Here is an 18,842-nt window from a genome sequence, read left to right on the forward strand (position 1 = left end):
GCTCAGTGGAAAGAACCCGGGATTTGGAGTCAGAGATCATGGGTTCAAATCACAGCTTTGTCAATTGCCAGGTGTGTGATTTTGGACAAGTAACTTAACTTCTCTGTGCCTCAGTTCCCTCATCTGTAAAATGGGGGTTAAGACTGTGAGCCTCCCGTGGGACAACCTGATCACATGTAACCTCCCCAGCGCTTAGAACAGTGCTTTGCACATAGTAAGCCCTTAATAAATGCTATTGTTATTATTATTACTATTATGTGGAACAAGGACTGTATCCAACCAGCTTAACCTGCTTCTTCCCCAGCGTTTAGGACAGTGCTTGGGACATAGTAAGAGCTTAACAAGTACTACTATCATTATTATTACTCTTTAAGTGGATAGTTCACACAATAAGGGCTCAATAAATATGATTAAAGATTACTTGATTGATAGTAAATTAGACTGCGTCATCCTAGCCCAGTAGGCTGGAAAATCCACTATATGTCTCCTTCCGACATTTGTGAAGAACTCTTACAGAAAGGAATTGCTGATAGTGCCAGTCGCTGTCCAAGTCTGGTCACACTTTCTCAGTCCTGCCAGTCATTTACCCTCTGCAAAGGATTCTGGGACCCACTGAATGGCAAAGTAACTGTCCAAAGTGCTGACACTCTGCTGGAGCACCGTAGCCCGGCGGGGAGTTGACATGGTAGCGAGGTTTGAGGAGGAAGGAGGAGAGATGTGTGATGGTTGGAGATTACTGAACTGGAAAACACCTCTCCTTCTGCTAGCACCCCTTCCACGCTGGAGGCCGTGGCCCTGGTCCGAACTCCAACTTAGGCCCGAGACTAGCTCCATCTCTTCCATCCTCATCCTCATCCCCTTCTCCCCACACCACTCCATCCCACTCACCCCCGGTCACTCTTATCGTGGCAGCATGGGGCTGGGGGCGCTGACCTCTGTAGGGCTGGTATGGTCTCCTGTTTTCCCTCAGATTCACGGGTTTGGTCATCCAGGAAGGAACAAGGAGGAACCCTACATCTCTCTCCGCTCTCCCTCAGACCCAGAGAAGCTCTACAGATGGGCCCCCGTCTCTGTAGATAAAGCAGGAGCTGCTCCGAGGGGGATCCCTGGAGGATGTTTACGGGCCCTGCCGAGGGGCCTCGTGGCCTGGACAAGGCAAGCACTCTGGTCACGTGGTTCCTGAGGCTCTTGGGAGACAAAGACCCGGTCCCTGCAGCATCAGCGATGGTGCCGGCCCTTGGAGTTTCCGTGGAAACAACGGCAGCTGCACCCCAGCTTCCCAACTGTTCCTATTTTCAACGACAGTCTTTAGCCACTGTGAATGGTTTCGCCTTTGTCCAGTTCACAACCTGAGCCACTCAATCTGCCAGTCAATCAGCCAATTGTGACTTTTTCTTATGGTCTATTTATCAGGCACAGTACTAAGTGCTGGAGTAGTTACAAGCTAGACGGATTGGACACAGTCCATGTTCTCTGTGAGGCTCACATCTCAATCCCCATTTTACAAATGAGGGAACTGAGGGACAGAATATTAAGCGACCGTGCCTAAGGTCACACAGCAGACATGTGGTGGAACCGAGATCAAAACCCATGTCCATTTGAATCCCAGTCCCGTGCTCTACCCACTAGGCACGCTGTGTCTTCTGACCTGTCCTGATTGCAAATCCGTTGAAGTTCTGTTCATACTGAGTATATAAACTGTACCCTTGAATCAAGAGTTCATCTACTTTCTAATTTTCCCTTCTCTCCTTACTCCTCTACGTAATTTATTCTCTGATTTTCTCCCCCATTAGATCATAACTTCCTGGAGAGAAGGAAAAATGTACTTTTATCCCTTTTCAACCCTCCTGAGAGCTGACTACAGTGTTTGACACCCAGGATGTGGTCAATAAATACCATTGTTAATAATAATAGTAAGTATTAGGGTTTGTTAAGCACTTACAATGTGCCAAACACTGTTTTAAGAGCTGGAGTAGATACAAGGTATTCAGGTTGGATACAGTCCTTGCCCGACATGGGGCTCGTAGTCTCAATCTGCATTTTACAGGTGAGGTAACTGAGGCACAGAGAAATGAAGTGACTTGCTCAAGGTCCCATGGAAGACAAGTAGCAGAACCGGGATTAGAACCCATGACTCCGAAGCCCGTACTTTGGATGGATGGATAGATGGATAGATGAATGGTTGGAAGGATGGATGAATGGAAGGAGGAAAGATGGACTCATAAGAGAGGATGGATTTGACAAGACAGATGGAACTGCAGTCATCCTTTCTTCCCCTCTCCCATACCACCTCCTGCTTTCCTGTTTTCCCCAGAATCATGCTAAAGAGCATATCCTTATACTTTCATAGTCATTACTAATAATGATATCATTATTGTGTTTATTAAAAGAGTGCATGCCTAAATTGTTCAACTTGCTGGAGTCGAAACAAAATAGTCAGTTCAGACACAATTCTTGTCCCACAGGAGCTCAAACTGTAAGAGCAAGAGAGATCCTAGGGATGTTAAGTCACTGTCCCCAGTTCAAAAGGAAAGCCAGTAGTAAAGCTGGCAACAGAACTCGTCTCAATCAATCATATTTATTGAGCACTTGCTCTGGGCCCAGCACTGTACAAAGCACTTGGAAAAGTTCAGTATAACATAGTTGGTAGACACATTCCCTGCCCACAATGAGCTTACAGTCTAGAGTGATTCCCATTCCTTTAGATCATGATAAAATTAAAAAAAATTATGGTATTTGTTAAACACTTGCTATGTGCTAAGCACTGTTCTAACCACTGGGATAGATACAAGGTAATCAGGTTGTCCACGTGGGGTTAACAGTCTTCATCCACATTTTACAGATGAGGTCACTGAGGCACGGAGAAGTTAAGTGGCTTACTCAAGGTCACACAAAACACAAGTGGCAGAGCATGGATTAGAACTGCCCCAAGACAGGATTTACTGTATGAAACATCTGGGAGAGTTCAGTTTAACAGAGTTGTTAAACACATTCCCTGCCCACAATGAGTTTACAGTCTACAGGGACTCCTCTTCCTTTAGGACATGCCTTCCCAAAACTGGATTGTCAGTCATACTTCAGTCTTAGTCCCCTCCCGCCCAGACTTTGACAATTCATCAAGGTCCAGGGTTTTCTGTGAACCTCCGTAGGACAGCTAAATATTTAGCTAGACCCAAGGGCAATTCCCTGGTTAAGTGATGGTGTGGTATTATTTGCACAAGGAAGGAGACGTTTTGTCCTAGAACGGAGGCTGGGTGAATGAACCTTTTAGGATCCTGCCCATGGCGGCCTTCACGTCCCTCTTTCTCAGGCTGTAGATGAGGGGGTTCAAGGAGAGGGGCACCAGGTGTAGAACACGGACACCAGCAGATCCAGGATCAAGGAGGAGTCTGAGGGCGGCCTGATGTAGGTAACTACACCCGCAGAAAGGAAAACAGTGACAACGATGAGGTGAGGCAGGCAGGTGGAGGAGGCTTTGGCCCGGACCTCAGTGACAGTCATCCTCAGCATGGCCCAGAAGATGCGCATGTATGGGACAGCGATGCAAATGAAGCAGACGACGCCTAAGGCCGTTCCAAAAGTCACAGTCGCGTCGATGACGATGTGCTTCTCGAAGCAGGTGATCTTCAGCAGAGGGGAGATGTCACAGAAGAACTGGGAGACGTTGTTGGACTCACAGAAGAACAGGGAGAACGTCCTAGCTGAACACATTGCAGCAAACACTCCCCCGCTGAGCCAAAAGGCAGTGGCCATCTTCACACTGGCCCTTCGGGCCATGACGACCTCGAAGCTCAGGGGGAGGCAGATGGTGGCGTAGCAGTCATGGGACATGGCCCAGAGTACATACAGCTCTGAGGTGGCAAACCAGACCACGGAGAAGACCTGGACGGTACATCCCAGAAGGGAGATGGATCCTTTGTTTTTAGGGAGCTGAGGATGGAGTTGGGGACCGTAATGGAGATGAGGCAGAGTTCGAGGACGTACAGGTGTCTGAGGAAGAAACACATGGGTGTGTGGAGGTGCCGGTCGAGGGTGGTGACGGCGAGGATGAGGAGATTCCCAGTCAGGGCCGCCAGGTAGACCAGGGGGAACAGCGTGGCCTTGACCAGCTGCAGCTCCCAGACCTCCGAGAATCTCAACAGGAGAAATTCCCTCACCGTGGAGATGTGAGGGACTTTGGTAAGGACTTGGACTTGGGTAGGTGATGATGACTTTCTGCACAGGAAAATATATTTATGAGGTGAGTAAATCAACAGGAGCTTTTCTGGTGAGTCTATGGGAGGAGCAACCTATGGTATATTGGAAGAGGATTATCAATTACAAAATGACCAAGAAACTTGGTAAAAGACTTCATGCAACTAGGAGGGATTTCCAAAGGAGGAATGACACCATAATTCTCCAAGTGGGGACAAGATACAAACATATAAGATAGAAAATCAGTCACAGCAATCGTAGCAGTAATAGCAGCAAAAGCTCTAGTAGAAGTTGTAGTATCATTCAATCAAGCAATTAAGAAATCGTATTTTTGAGCACTTTACTATGTGCACAGCACTGTACTAAATACTTTGGAGAGTGCAATATAACAGAGTTGGTAAACATGTTCCCTCCCCACAACAACCTTACAGTCTAAAGGGGGATAAAGATGTTAATATAAAATAAGTTATGGATACGTACAGAGACTGTAAGCTAGTTGTGGGTAGGGGGTTTGTCTGCTATATTATTATATTGTACTCTCCCAAGCATTAGTATAGTGTTCTACACATAGAGCTCTGCTCTGAGCTCAGTAAATATTCAGTCATTCACTCGTAGTTATTGAGCGCTTACAATGTGCAGATCCCTGTACTAAGCTGATTGACTGACGGATAATAGTAATAATAGTGTTTATCGAGCCCACAGTAGACACAAAAGGCAAGGGTATACGAAACCTAGAAGGCTCCCTGAAGCACACGAATTCATTCTCACACTCAAACATACTGCTAAACATACATGGATCCAAACACATAATGCCCTCACATGTATTCCCTCTCACTCACAAACCGGGGTTCTCCCGCAAACAGACAGTCACACAGAGTCAATCGGGTCTATCGAGTGCTTACTGTCTGCAGAGCACTGTGCTAGTCACTTGGGAAAGTACAATACAAACAGGTTCGTAGACGCATACACCCATAAACGTATCCAGTCACTCAATCGGCTCTTCCTGAATCTGTTCCTTAGGGAGAGATCGAGAATATTCCCACTGTTCCCTACCCAGACGTGCCCCTTTCTGTTACCCTGCCCTGAGCACGCACACACTCGCGTGCACACACACACAAAGCTGTGGGTCCAGGGAATCCAATTACAACTGTCTCTAAACGAGGAAAACGAACTGCAGAGTGAAGTCTGGCTAAAGGGGGAAGGATCTAGAGTGTGATCCCATTGCATATGTCGCCTCAGTCTTGGCAGTGGGCTGGGAGAAATGATTAATCGGTGGTATTTACTGAGCGCTTACTGTGTGCGGAGCACTGGACTAAAGCGTTAAGGAGAGTTGGTAGAGACATTCCCTGCTCACAACGTCTTGACAGTCTAGGGAGATGGAAGGATGATGGGGTGTTGATGAAGGAAAGGTGGAGGGATGATGTAGGGACGATGGAGAGGTGATGGAGGGATGACAGAGGGCCGATGGAGGGCGGATGAAGGGATGTTAGCGAGACGATAGAGGGGGTATCCTACAACAAAAACAGGTGATGAGTGCTGGTCCAGGTACAAAGACCATGCGACTGAGAACCTGAGCAGAGGAACTGATTCCAAAACTAGTGGCTTGTGCTATGGTACCTGCCAATGTCTCGTCCCTGCTGAAGCCTGGTTTCTGCTCCAGCAAACCCGCCTGCAATGCATCCCTGGTCTGAACTCCAATCTGGTGGCCGAGTGAGAGATTCTCCACCGACTCACTACGGGCCGCTGGCCTCTCCCAGACCCTCCTTTCCCACCCCACGGCACACTCACCGGGGTGGCGTGGGGCTGGGAGTTGCCGACATCTTCCAGGCTGGGCTGGTCCCCTGTCTCCCCTCGGACCCCTGAGTTCGGTCACGCAAGGAGGGACATCGAGGAAAACTCAGCCCCTCTCCGCTCTCCCGCGGACACTGAGATGCTTCTCCAGATGGACCCCTTCCCCAAAGATAAAACAGTCGCCGCTCTGAGGGAACTCACTGGAGGGCTTGGGGCCCTACCTAGAGGTCTCGGGGCCCAGGCGACATGAGAACCCTCTGATCACGTGGTTCATGGTCCTTCAGTCTGGTCTACAGGATGAAATATCGTCTCAGATGTTGTTCTGCCGTCTGCCTCCTTGTTTTCAGTTTCTCAGTTTCTGCTTTCCATTCAGTAATTTCTTGGGTATTCTGCCACTGCTCATTCTCCTTTCATCAACCACTCAATCAATCAATCAATAGAGTTTATTGAATGCTTCCTGTGAGCGGAACTCTGAACACCACCCCATATAGTAGTGTTCCAGTAAGTATAACTTTGATGCTGAGAGACTGACTACCATCCAGAACTTCATGGTTCATGGAATTCGTTAGGCACTTCCTATGTTCTAAGCACAAGGTTAGGTACAAAACAATCAGATTCCACACGGTGCTGACAGATAAGTCGGAGGCGGGGGACAGGTATTGAATCCTCATTTTACAGAACAGAAAACTGAGGAATGGAGAAATGTAGTGAGTAGCCCATGGGCACACAGCAGGGAACTGGCAGAGCTAGGATTAGAACCTATCCAACCTTGGCTTCACAGACTCTGTCTTCTCCTGGTTCTCCTCTTATCTCTCTGGCTGTTCATTCTGAGTCTCTTTTGCGGACTCCTCCTCCCCCTCCCATCCCCTAACTGTAGGGGTTCCTCAAGGGTCAGTTCTTGGTCCCCTTCAGTTCTCTATCTACACTCACTCTCTTGGTGAACTCATTGCTCCCACAGCTTCAACTATCTGATGACACTGATGACACCCAAATCTACATCTCTGCCCCTGCTCTCTCTCCCTCCCTCGAGGCTCGTATCTGCTCCTGTCTTCAGGACATCTCCATCTGGATGTCTGCCCGCCATCTTAACCTCAACATGTCCAAGACTGAACTCCTTATCTTCCCTCCTAAACCCTGCCCTCTCCCTGACTTTCCCATCACTGTTGACGGCACTACCATCCTTCCCGTCTCACAAGCCCGCAACCTTGATGTCATCCTCGGCCCCGCTCTCTCGTTCACCCTTCATATCCAATCCGTCACCAAAACCTGCCGGTCTCACCTCCGCAACATCGCCAAGATCCGCCCTTTCCTCTCCATCCAAACCGCTACCCTGCTCGTTCAATCTTTCATCCTATCCCGACTGGATTACTGCATCACCCTCCTCTCTGATCTCCCATCCTCCTGTCTCTCCCCACTTCAATCCATACTTCACGCCGCTGCCCGGATCGTCTTTCTGCAGAAACGCTCTGGGCATGTTACTCCCCTCCTCAAAAATCTCCAGTGGCTACCAATCAACCTACACATCAGGCAGAAACTCCTCACCCTCGGCTTCAAGGCTCTCCATCACCACGCCCCCTCCTACCTCACCTCCCTTCTCTCCTTCTACAGCCCAGCGCACCCTCCGCTCCTCTGCCTCTAATCTCCTCACTGTGTCTCGTTCTCACCTGTCCCGCCGTCGACCTCTGGCCCACGTCCTCTCCCTGGCCTGGAATGCCCTCCCTCTGCCCATCCGCCAAGCTAGCTCTCTTCCTCCTTTCAAAGCCCTACTGAGAGCTCACCTCCTCCAGGAGGCTTTACCAGACTGAGCCTCCTCCTTCCTTTCCCTCTCCTCCCCCCCCATCCCCCCGCCTTACCTTCTTCCCCTCCCCACAGCAGCTGTATATATGTATATACGTTTGTACATATTTATTCCTCTATTTATTCATTTTACTTGTACATATGTATTCTATTTATTTTATTTTGTTGATGTGTTTTGTTTGGTTGCCTGTCTCCCCCTTCTAGACTGTGAGCCCGCTGTTGGGTAGGGACCGTCTCTATATTTCGCCAACTTGTACTTCCCAATCGATTAGTATAGTGCTCTGCACACAGTAAGCGCTCAATAAATACGATTGAATGAATGCATGAATGAATTAGAACTTAGGTCCTCTGACCTCTGGGCTCGTGGTCTTTCCACTAGGCCGTGCTGCTTCACTGATCCTTTCTTGCAGTTTAGGAGTTCTGAACAATTAGTGATCCTGATGGAACTCTGTTTCAGAAGGTGTGGTGATATGTATGGTTCAGTGGATAGAAAACGGACCTGGGAGTGAAAGGTCATGAGTTCTAATCTCAGCTCTGCCATTTGTCTGCTGTGTGATTTTGGACACGTCATTTCCCTTCTCTGAGCCTCAGTTACCTCATCCGTAAAATGGGGACTAAGACCATGAACCCCAGGGGGGACAGGGACTGTGTCCAAACTGATTTACGTGTACCCAAGTGCTTAGTGCAGTGCCTGTCACATAGTAAGTGCTTAACAAATTCCAGTTAGAAAAAAACCAACACAAAAAAGCATGGATTGAATGATTGATTGATCACTCTGAGCGTCAGTAAAAAACAAAAACAAAACAAAAATTAATTGATCACTCTGTGGAAAATTACTTTTGTTTGAGCCATACTGTGCACACACGTACAGGTACATACGCACACACACTGCATGTGTGAGGATGGGAGGTCAGAGAGGAGGCTGATGCAGTAATCCAGTCGGGATAGGATGAGAGATTGAACGAGGATTAGATATTGAACACACACACACACACACACACACACAGAGAGAGAGAGAGAGAGAGAGAGAGAGAGAGAGAGAAGCACATTTAGATATGAAATACTCTAAAGAAATGCAAGAATAGAAGCCAGGTACATTCTGTGACTTGGTAATGGGTCAGTGTAAAGTTTAGAAGTTTCAGGTCGGGCTCCACAGCAGGGAGATGAGTCCATTCAGGAGCTAATCCCCCACCGAATGACATTATATGTTGGGGAAAATCAGTACCAACTGACAAAGGTAAGACTTTGAGTGTCACCTTCCATTAAGTCTTGTGCCCTCCTTCGAAGGGTGGACTTCAGCTCAGGAGACAGAAGACGAATATAGCCTAACCCAATCTCTGTGAAAACGAGGATCTTGTTCTAAATAAGTGCTATAGATGGTTTTTCCTTCCCTTAGGTCTTTGGGTGAAACACACAAAAGTCTGGTCTCTGAAAGATGTTGGTGTCATTCACTGTGGCCATGATAACTTCAACAGGCAAAGAATGGTGACTTCATGGACCCAAGATGGAAGCCACTCCTGGCCTAGTCCCCTCCCCGGGGCTGCCTTCACATCCCTGTTCCTCAGGCTTTAGATGAGGGGGTTCAGGGAGGGCGGCACCACGGTGTAGAACATGGACACCAGCAAGTCCAGTACAGAGGGGGAATCTGAGGGTGGCTTCAAGTATGCACAGAAAGAAGTCATGAGAAAGAGAGTGACGACGACGAGGTGAGGCAGGCAGGTGGAGAAGGCCTTGGCCCGGCCCTCAGCGGGTGGCATCCTCAGAACGGTCCGGAAGATGCGTGTGTATGAGACGATGATAAGAATGAAGCAGATGACAGCTAACAGTACCGCGGCGGGGATGCTCACGTTGATGGCGACGTGGTCCTCGGAGCAGGTGATCTTCAGCAGGGAGGGGACGTCACAGAAAAACTGCTGAATGACGTTGGACCCGCAGAAGGACAGGGAGAAGGTCGAGGCTGAAAACAAGACTCCAAACAGGCCCCCACCGAGCCACGAGGCGGTCACCATCTTCCCACAGGCAACTCTGCTCATGACGACCTCGTAGCGCAGGGGGAGGCAGATGGCAGCGTAGAGGTCATAGGACATCACCGTGAGGATAAAATATTCTGCACTTGCAAAGAAAACCACCAAGGAGACTTGCGTGACGGAGCCCAGGAAGGAGATGGATCTACGGTCGGTCAGGGAGTTGTGGATGGATTGGGGGACGATGACGGAGATGAGGCAGAGGTCGAGGACGGATAGGTGCCTGAGGAAGAAGTACATGGGGGTGTGGAGGTGCCGGTCGAGGGTGGTGACGGCGACGATGAGTTGATTCCCCGTCAGGGCCGCCAGGTAGACCAGGAGGAATAGTGCGGCGTGGACCAGCTGCAGCTCCCGGACCTCCGAGAAACCCAGCAAGAGGAATCCCGTCACCGTGGAGATGTTTGGCATTTTGGGGAGGCAGCAATGACTTTCTGCAGTAGATGAGGGAAGAGCCAAAGTTGGAGTCCATTGATTGGATGAGTGAAGAAAATGTCAGGACATTTGCTGGTGATTCTCTATGGAAAGGAGACAGTTATTGAATCCAAAATGATCTTTGAGTTCTTTAACCGGAAGGGACATTATCTTTGTCGATTTAAAGGGAATTCCTGAGATTGTCTCCCCTCCGCCACCCCAATAGAGTTGGTAGATACATTTCCTGGCCACATCAAGTTTACATTCTGAAGGGAGATATTTTTCTATCTTCGTCTTCAACCCTCCCAACTGCCTGAACTTGTTCGTTGCTTCCAGCTACCCAATACTTTGCGTGCACACACATACACACACAAACACACACAGCTTCTAGCACAGGGACCCTGATTGTAGCAGCTCCTGTAAAGTGGAAAATGAATTCAGTCAGTTATATTGATGGAGCACTTACTGTGTACAGAGCACTGTACTAAATGCTGGGGAGAATACAATAATAAACAGACACAGTCCCTGTCCACAACGATCTTAGAGTCTAGAGGAATAACGTATTATAGTTGGGTTGATTTCAGTGAATGCCTGATCACTGGCTTCACTCTCCTCCTCATTACCCACTTCAACCAACTGTCCAAAAATAACCTTCTTACGGTGACTCGCTTTCAATGCTTCCTCTTTCCACCTCTGGATCCCACTCTTCCTTTGGCTTGGAAATCCACCCTTTTCAATTCCCCAGCCCTACGATATCCCGCCCTCAAAACTCTCTGGAATTCAACCTTCTCATGGAGGATTTAGCTAATTCACTTCTTCCCACCATCTGTCAATGACCATCTCCATACTCAATGCATCTGCAGACCCTCAGGATATTGCTGCTGAATGTAAGGTTCATTACTCGAGGCTGTAAGCTCCTTGAGGAAACATGGCTACCAACTCATTTATGTTATATTCCTCCACGCATTTAATACAGTTCTCTGTATTAAAGTATTCTCTGTATTACAGTAAGCGCTCAATAAATGTCTATGATTGGTTGACATTGTCTGCTTCCCCACTAGACAGTGAGCTACTTGTTTACAGGGAACATATCTATCAGCTCTTTTATAGGGTATTCTCCTCAGCACTCAGAATAGCGCTCTGCACACATTAAGCACTCAAAAATATGATTATCAAGCACTAATAATAATAATGATGATAGTATTTGTTAAGTGTTTACTATGTGCCAAGCACTGTTCTAAGCGCCGAGGAAGATAGAAAATATTCAGGCTGTCCCACCCAGGACTCACATTCGTAATCCCCATTTTACAGATGTGGTAATGGAGGCACAGAGAAGTTAAGTGATTTGCCCGAAGTCACACAGCTGACAAGTGGCAGAGCTGGGATTAGAACCCACGACCTATGACTCCCAGGATCATGCTCTTTCCACTAAGCCAGGCTACGTCTCACCCACGTATCTATTGTCCCATTATTTTCTCCTTCCAGTTGTAAATGACATTTTGCCTGTCTAGCCTATTAGATTGGGAAGGCTTTGAAGCAGGGATCCTGCCTTTTACCTCTCTATTTTTGGTATTCCTTATGCACTCATTACATGGCCCGCCCGCCATCACACCGCGTGGCCCCCACTGCTCCCGGAAGGCTCCTCTCCTCCGAGCGCCACCATAGACACCCCCTGCTTCCACCCCCACCCACTTAAGCAACCATCCTTATAGTGCCCCCCTACCCCCCTTCCCGGTCCGGTCCTGACTGACTCCCCCCCGACACCACCCCGGGAAAAAGGCCCTTGTTACCACCAAGTTACATTAACGACAACCTCATTCGCACCTACTCAGCCTTCCTGTCCCGCCATCGACCCACGGCCCACGTCCTCCCCCGGGCCTGGAATGCCCTCCCTCTGCCCAACTGCCAAGCTAGCTCTCTTCCTCCCTTCAAGGCCTTACTGAGAGTTCATCTCCTCCAGGAGGCCTTCCCAGATTGAGCCCCTTCCTTCCTCTCCCCCTCGTCCCCCCCTCCATCCCCGCATTTTACCTCCTGCCCTTCCCCACAGCACCTGTATATATGTGTATATGTTTGTACATATTTATTACTCTATTTATTTATTTATTTTACTTGTACATATCTATTCTATTTATTTTATTTTGTTTAGTATGTTTGGTTTTGTTCTCTGCCTCCCCCTTCTAGACTGTGAACCCACTGTTGGGTAGGGACTGTCTCTCTATGTTGCCAGCTTGTACTTCCCAAGGGCTTAGTACAGTGCTCTGCACACAGTAAGCGCTCAATAAATACGATTGATTGATTGATTGATGCCAGGCACTGTACTAAGCTCTGGGGTGAATACAAGAATATTGGGTGGGTCACCATTCCTGTCCCACACAGGGCTAACAGTTTTAGTCCTCATATTACAGATGAGGGAATTGATGCACAGAGAAGAGAATTGACTTGGCCCGAATAACCCAGAATCAGTCAATCAATCAATCGTATTTATTGAGCACTTACTATGTGCAGAGCACTGTACTAAGCGCCTGGGAGGTACAAGTTGGCAACACATAGAGACGGCCCTTACCCAACAGTGGGCTCACAGTCTAGAAGGGGGAGACAGAGAACAAAACATATTGACAAAATAAAATAAATAGAATAGATATGTACAAGTAAAATAAATGAATTAATAGAGTAATAAATACGTACAAACATATATACATATATACAGGTGCTGTGGGGAAGGAAAGGAGGTAAGATGGGGGGATGAGGAGGGGGAGGAGGGAGAGAGGAAGGAGGGGGCTCAGTCTGGGAAGGCCTCCTGGAGGAGGTGAGCTCTCAGTAAGGCCTTGAAGGGAGGAAGAGAGCTAGCTTGGCAGATGTGGGGAGGGAGGGCATTCCAGGTCAGGGGGATGACGTGGGCCGGGGGTCGACGTCGGGACAGGCGAGAACGAGGCACGGTGAGGAGAGTAGCGGCAGAGGAGCGGAGGGTGCGGGCTGGGCTATAGAAGGAGAGAAGGGAGGTGAGGTAGGAGGGGGCGAGGTGATGGAGAGCCTTGAAGCCGAGGGTGAGGAGTTTCTTCCTGATTTGCAGATTGATTGGTAGCCACTGGAGATTTTTCAGGAGGGGAGTAACATGCCCAGAACATTTCTGGACAAAGACAATCAGGGCAGCAGCATGAAGTATGGATTTAAGTGGTGAGAGACAAGAGGATGGGAGATCAGAGAGGAGGCTGATACAGTAGTCCAGACGGGATAGGATGAGAGATTGAACAAGCAGGGTAGCGGTTTGGATGGAAAGGAAAGGGCGGATCTTGGCAATGTTGCGGAGCTGAGACCGGCAGGTTTTGGTGACGGCTTGGATGTGAGGGGTGAACGAGAGAGCGGAGTCGAGGATGACACCAAGGTTGCGGGCTTGTGAGACGGGAAGGATGGTAGTGCCGTCAACAGAGATGGGAAAGTCAGGGAGAGGTCAGGGTTTGGGAGGGAAGACAAGGAGTTCAGTCTTGGATAGGTTGAGTTTTAGGTGACTTGACGACTTGACGATGGCATTTATTAAGCGCTTATTATGTGCAAAGCACTATTCTAGGCGCTGGGGAGGTTACAGGGTGATCAGGTCGTCCCACGGGTGGCTCAACACTCTTAATCCCCATTTTCCAGATGAGGGAACTGAGGCCCAGAGAAGTGAAGTGACTTGCCCAAAGTCACACAGCTGACAATTGGTGGAGCTGGGATTTGAACCCATGACCTCTGACTCCAAAGCCCGGTCTCTTTCCACTGAGCCACGCTGCTGAGCCACGCTGGTGGCGAGCAGACATCCAGATGTAGATGTCCTGAAGGCAGGAGGAGATGCGAGCCTGGAGGGAGGGGGAGAGAGCAGGGGCAGAGATGTAGATTTGGGTGTCATCAGAGTAGAGATGATAGTTGAAGCCGTGGGAGCGAATGAGGTCACCAAGGGAGTGAGTGTAGATCGGGAACAGAAGGGGACCAAGAACTGAACCTTGAGGAACCCCCACAGTAAGGGGATAGGAGAGGGAGGAGGAGCCTGCAAAGGAGACCGGAGAGGTAAGAGGAGAACCAGGAGAGGACGGATTCAGTGAAGCCAAGATTGGATAGCGTGTTGAGGAGAAGGGGAGGAGGGGAGGATTAGGATAGAGTATGAGCCGTTGGATTTGGCAAGCAGGAGGTCATTGGTGACCTTTGAGAGGGCAGTTTCCGTGGAATGTAGGGGACGGAAGCCAGACTGGAGGGTGTCGAGGAGAGAGTTGGTGTTGAGGAATTTGAGGCAGCGCGTGTAGACGACTCGTTCAAGGAGTTTGGAAAGGAATGGTAGGAGGGAGATGGGGCGATAACTAGAAGGTGAGGTGGGGTTAAGAGAGGGTTTTTTTTAGGATGGGAGAGACATGGGCATGTTTGAAGGCAGAGGGGAAGGAACCAGTGGAGAGTGAGCGGTTGAATATGGAAGTTAAGGAGGGGAGAAGGGACGGAGCGAGAGATTTCATGAGATGAATGGGAATGGGGTCAGAAGCACAGGTGGCCGGTGTAGCACTTGAGAGGATGGAGGAGAGCTCCTCTGAGGATACTGCTGGGAAGGATGGGAGAGTAGCCGAGAGTGTTGAGAGCCTGGGGGTTGGAGAAGCGGGGGGAGTGACTCTGGGGAGGTCAGACCTGATGGATTTAATTTTATTAATGAAGTAGGAGAGAAGCAGAAGAGAAGCAGCCTGGCCCAGTGGAAAGAGCATTCCAGCTATGCCAATTGCTTGCTGTGTGACCTTGGGCAGGTCACTTATCTTCCCTGTGCCTCAGTTACCTGTTTTCCCTCATGTTCAGACTGTGAGCCCCATGAGGTACAGAGATTGTGTCCAACCTGATTAACTTGCCCAGTGTTTAGAACAATGTTTAACAAATACTAAGCGCATAACAAATACCATTAAATAAATAGAAAATACGTGGCGCATTATTAGAGCCTATGCTCTATCTGCTAGGCAACAATGCTTCTCTCTTGCATCCGCCCTAGATTTGTGGGGAAGTTCATTTGGTGATAAAGCATCTGGTTGGTGCAGTCTCCAGTCATACCATCTTGTCCCTGCCCGGAGGGTTGAGCTGCTGGTTGAAGTCACCACAGCCCAGGACTGACGCCGTGTTATAACGTCGTAGTCCGGCAGCAATGACAGCCGGGTTTTGGGTGGTGGATGGAGGGGACCAGGGGACTACCGAAGGGGCAAATCTTTTCCTTCTGCAGCCCTGCTTCCAACTCCACCCTGGGCCCCACGAATGAACGTCTTCCCAGAGTGACCCTCACACTCACATTGATTAACCTGATGGTCCCTCCCTGTCCCTCCTCACCCCCGGTTACTCTCACCGGACCGGCCTGGAGCTGGGGGAGCCTCCTGGACGCAGTGGCCATTGAGGAACTGCGAGAAGCCGTCAGCCCCTTTGCTCTTCGGCGGACACTGAGATGCACTTTCCAGATAGGGCATCCGTCAATTTAGATAAAACCACCACCGCTCCGAAGGGGGTCCCCTAAGTACCGGATCACGGTGGCCTGTCCCCACAGTCTTTGAGTCCCTAAAGAGATGAGGATCCGGTGATGGCACTTAATTCCAGGGTTTCCATGGCAACAGGATGCTAACAGTTCCCGCTGTTGGTGACCATCTGGTCAACGAGTGGGTGCTTCAGCTTCTTTTTCTTTTCTTCAATGGTACCTGGTAAACGCTTACTATGTTCCAGGTACCGTATTAAGTCCTGGGGGTCGATACAAGCTAATCAGGCTGGACATAGTCCCTGTCCCACACGGGGCTCACAGTCTCAATCCCCATTTTACAGATGAGGGAACTGAAGGCCAGTGAAGTGAAGAGACCTGCCCAAGGTTACACATCAGAAAGGTAGCAGAGCCGAGATTAGAGCCCAGGTCATTTTGACTTTCAGGTCCATGCTCTATCGAATAGGCCACTCGGCTTATCTAAAATTCATCTTGTTCATGACCTCATTCAAGCTATCGGTCATTTAATCAGTTGTATTTCTGATGTCTTCTGAAAGTAAATCTAGAGAGAATGAGAAATGACTCTAAATCCACCCTAAGACCCTACCCCGGGCTTGCTTTTGGGATCAGCCCAGAGAAGCAGTATGAGAAGCAGCGTGGCTCAGTGGAAAGAGCACGGGTTTTGGAGTCAGAGGTCATGGGTTCAAATCCCGGCTCTGCCAATTGTCAGCTGTGCGACTTTGGCAAGTCACTTAACTTCTCTGTGCCTCAGTTACCTCATCTGGAAAATGGGATTGTCTTGACTCTCCCCTACTACTTAATATTTTGTTTGGCACATAGTAAGCACTTAATAAATATCAAGATAATTATTTTTGGTTGAGGAGACTGAAACTAAAATGAATAGCAGATAGCAGAGGTCACAGAACATAAGGATATGTACATGACTGTTGTGAAATTTTTTCGGTGGTTTTATAGTCAAAAAAGAAATGCCTTTACACATAGATTCACCCACTTAGTGGAGAGAGAATGGGATTGGAAGACAGAAGAACCTGGATTCTAATCCTGTCTCGGCTCCTTGTCTGCTGTGTGACCTGTGGCCAGTCACTTACCTTCTCTGTTCCTCGGTTACCTCATCTGTAAATTGGGAATTATAATTGAGAGCACCCTATGTCCAACCCGATTATCTGGTTTCTACCCTTGTGCTTAGTACAGTACCTGGGACAAGATAAACAATTAACGATACCATAAAACAAACAAGAAAAATAAAACCCACATATACACCAAACTAATTACATTTGCTCACGTATCTGCATTCACACTTATACGCACACAAACACAAGCATACCTCATCATTCATCTAGTCCTTTCCTAAAGCATCACTCAGCACACATCTCTCCTCTCCTCAGTCTCCTCTCATGACAAGTTGTGTCTTTTCGCAAGCAACAAAAACTCACAATCGGCTTGTAGGCTCTCCGCCTTATGACTGCACTTCATTCCCTTGCCATTGTTCAACTCATCTTCTCAGCTCTTAAAGCAACTTTCTAGTTGTTACTTAAGATCGACTCTCCCATTTCCATCCTAGCCTGGAACTCCCTCTCAGCCACTCAAAACCAGAGAGAGCACAGTACTTTCCGAATTCTGAACACTGCTAAAATCTCCCCCTTCTCCAACCAGCTTCCCCAATTCATTTCCCAGCCCCCTAAACCCACCTCACCTAACTCAAGCACGAACTAACTCATTTAGTGGAAACAAAATCTGCCCAGGAGTTCTCGTCTTGCCCACAATCTCCTTGTGGGCAGCATACACATCTACCAGCTCTGTTCAATTGTACTCTCAAAAGCATAGCTTAGTGGGAGTTAGGGGACCAGGCTTCTAAACCTGTCTATGTCGCTTTGCTGCTGTGGGACCTTGGGCAATTCTCTTCACTTCTCTGGGCCTCGGTTTCCTCATCTGTAAAAGGGCACACAATAATTGCATATTCATCTTTCCATTCTTTTTTCCTTCTAGAAGGGGCAGGGACTGTGCCTGTTATAGTGTTATAAAATGGATAGAGCACTTTGCCTCTGCCTTCAAAAATACCCACGTCTCCCCCGTCCAAAAAGACCCTCTCTTGACCCCACTGTCCTTTGCAGTTATCACCCTATCTCCCTCCTATCCTTCCTTTCCAAACTCCTAGAGCGAGTCGTCTAGACTCGCTGCCTCGAATTCCTCAACTCCAACTCTCTCCTGGACCCCCTCCAATCTGGCCTCCGTTCCCTACACTCCACCGAAACTGTCATGTTAAAGTCACCAATGACCTCCTTCTTTCCAGATTCAATGGCTCCTACTCTATCCTAATCCTCCTCGACGATCCCATATTCCTCAACACGTTATCCAACCTTGGCTTCACAGACTCTGTCCTCTCCTGGCTCTCCTCTTATCTCTCTGGCCGTTCATTCTCGGTCTCCTTCGCTGGTTCCTCCTATCCCTCCCATCCCCTTACTGTAGGGGTTCCCCAAGGGTCAGTTCTTGGCCCCCTTCTGTTCTCCATCAATACTCACTCCTATGGGAAACTCATTCACTCCCATGGTTTCAACTAAATTCTGTATGCACGTGACACCCAAATCTACATCTCCTCTCCTGTTCTCTCTCCCTCCCTCCAGGCTCGTATCTACTCCTGCCTTCAGGACATCTCCACCTGGATGTCTGCCTGCCACCTAAAACTCAACATGTCCAACGCTGAACTCCTTATCTTGCCTCCAAAACCCTTCCCTTCCCTGACTTTCCCGTTACTGTGAATGGCACTACCATCCTTCCCGTCTCACAAATCCGCAACCTTGGTGTCATCCTTGACTCCGCCTTCGCATTTACCCCACACATCCAATCTCTCACAAAAACCTGCTGGTCTCACTTTCACAACATTGCCATGATCTGCCCTTTCCTCTCCATCCAAACCACTATCTTGTTGGAACAATCTCTCATCCTATCCCGACTGGATTATTGCATCAGCCTCCTTTCTGAGCTCTCTTCCCCCTGGTTTTCCAGGCTTCAATCTATACTTCACACTGCTGCCCGGATTATCTTTCTACAGTAACGCTCTGGGTGTATCACTCCCCTACTCAAAAATCTCCATTGGTTGCCTAACAACCTTCGTATGAAGCAAAAAGTCCTCTGTATTGGCTTCAAAG

At 48.7% G+C, this 18,842-nt stretch overlaps 1 protein-coding gene across 1 annotated transcript; it reads right to left on the minus strand.

The window, feature by feature from the left end:
- Nucleotides 1-9,350: 9,350 nt before the first annotated feature.
- LOC119945068 (olfactory receptor 14A16-like) lies at nt 9,351-10,214 on the minus strand. Its single transcript, XM_038766074.1, has one exon. The coding sequence runs from the start codon at nt 10,212-10,214 to the stop codon at nt 9,351-9,353; it is 864 nt and encodes a 287-aa protein (XP_038622002.1).
- Between the last annotated feature and the right edge of the window lie 8,628 nt (nt 10,215-18,842).

Source organism: Tachyglossus aculeatus, chromosome 24 (assembly GCF_015852505.1).
Source record: "Tachyglossus aculeatus isolate mTacAcu1 chromosome 24, mTacAcu1.pri, whole genome shotgun sequence".
In the NCBI taxonomy this organism is placed as follows: domain Eukaryota; kingdom Metazoa; phylum Chordata; class Mammalia; order Monotremata; family Tachyglossidae; genus Tachyglossus; species Tachyglossus aculeatus.

Excerpts from the sequence above, each read along its gene's own strand:
- LOC119945068 (XM_038766074.1), bottom strand. The coding sequence starts at position 10,214 with ATGCCAAACATCTCCACGGTGACGGGATTCCTCTTGCTGGGTTTCTCG.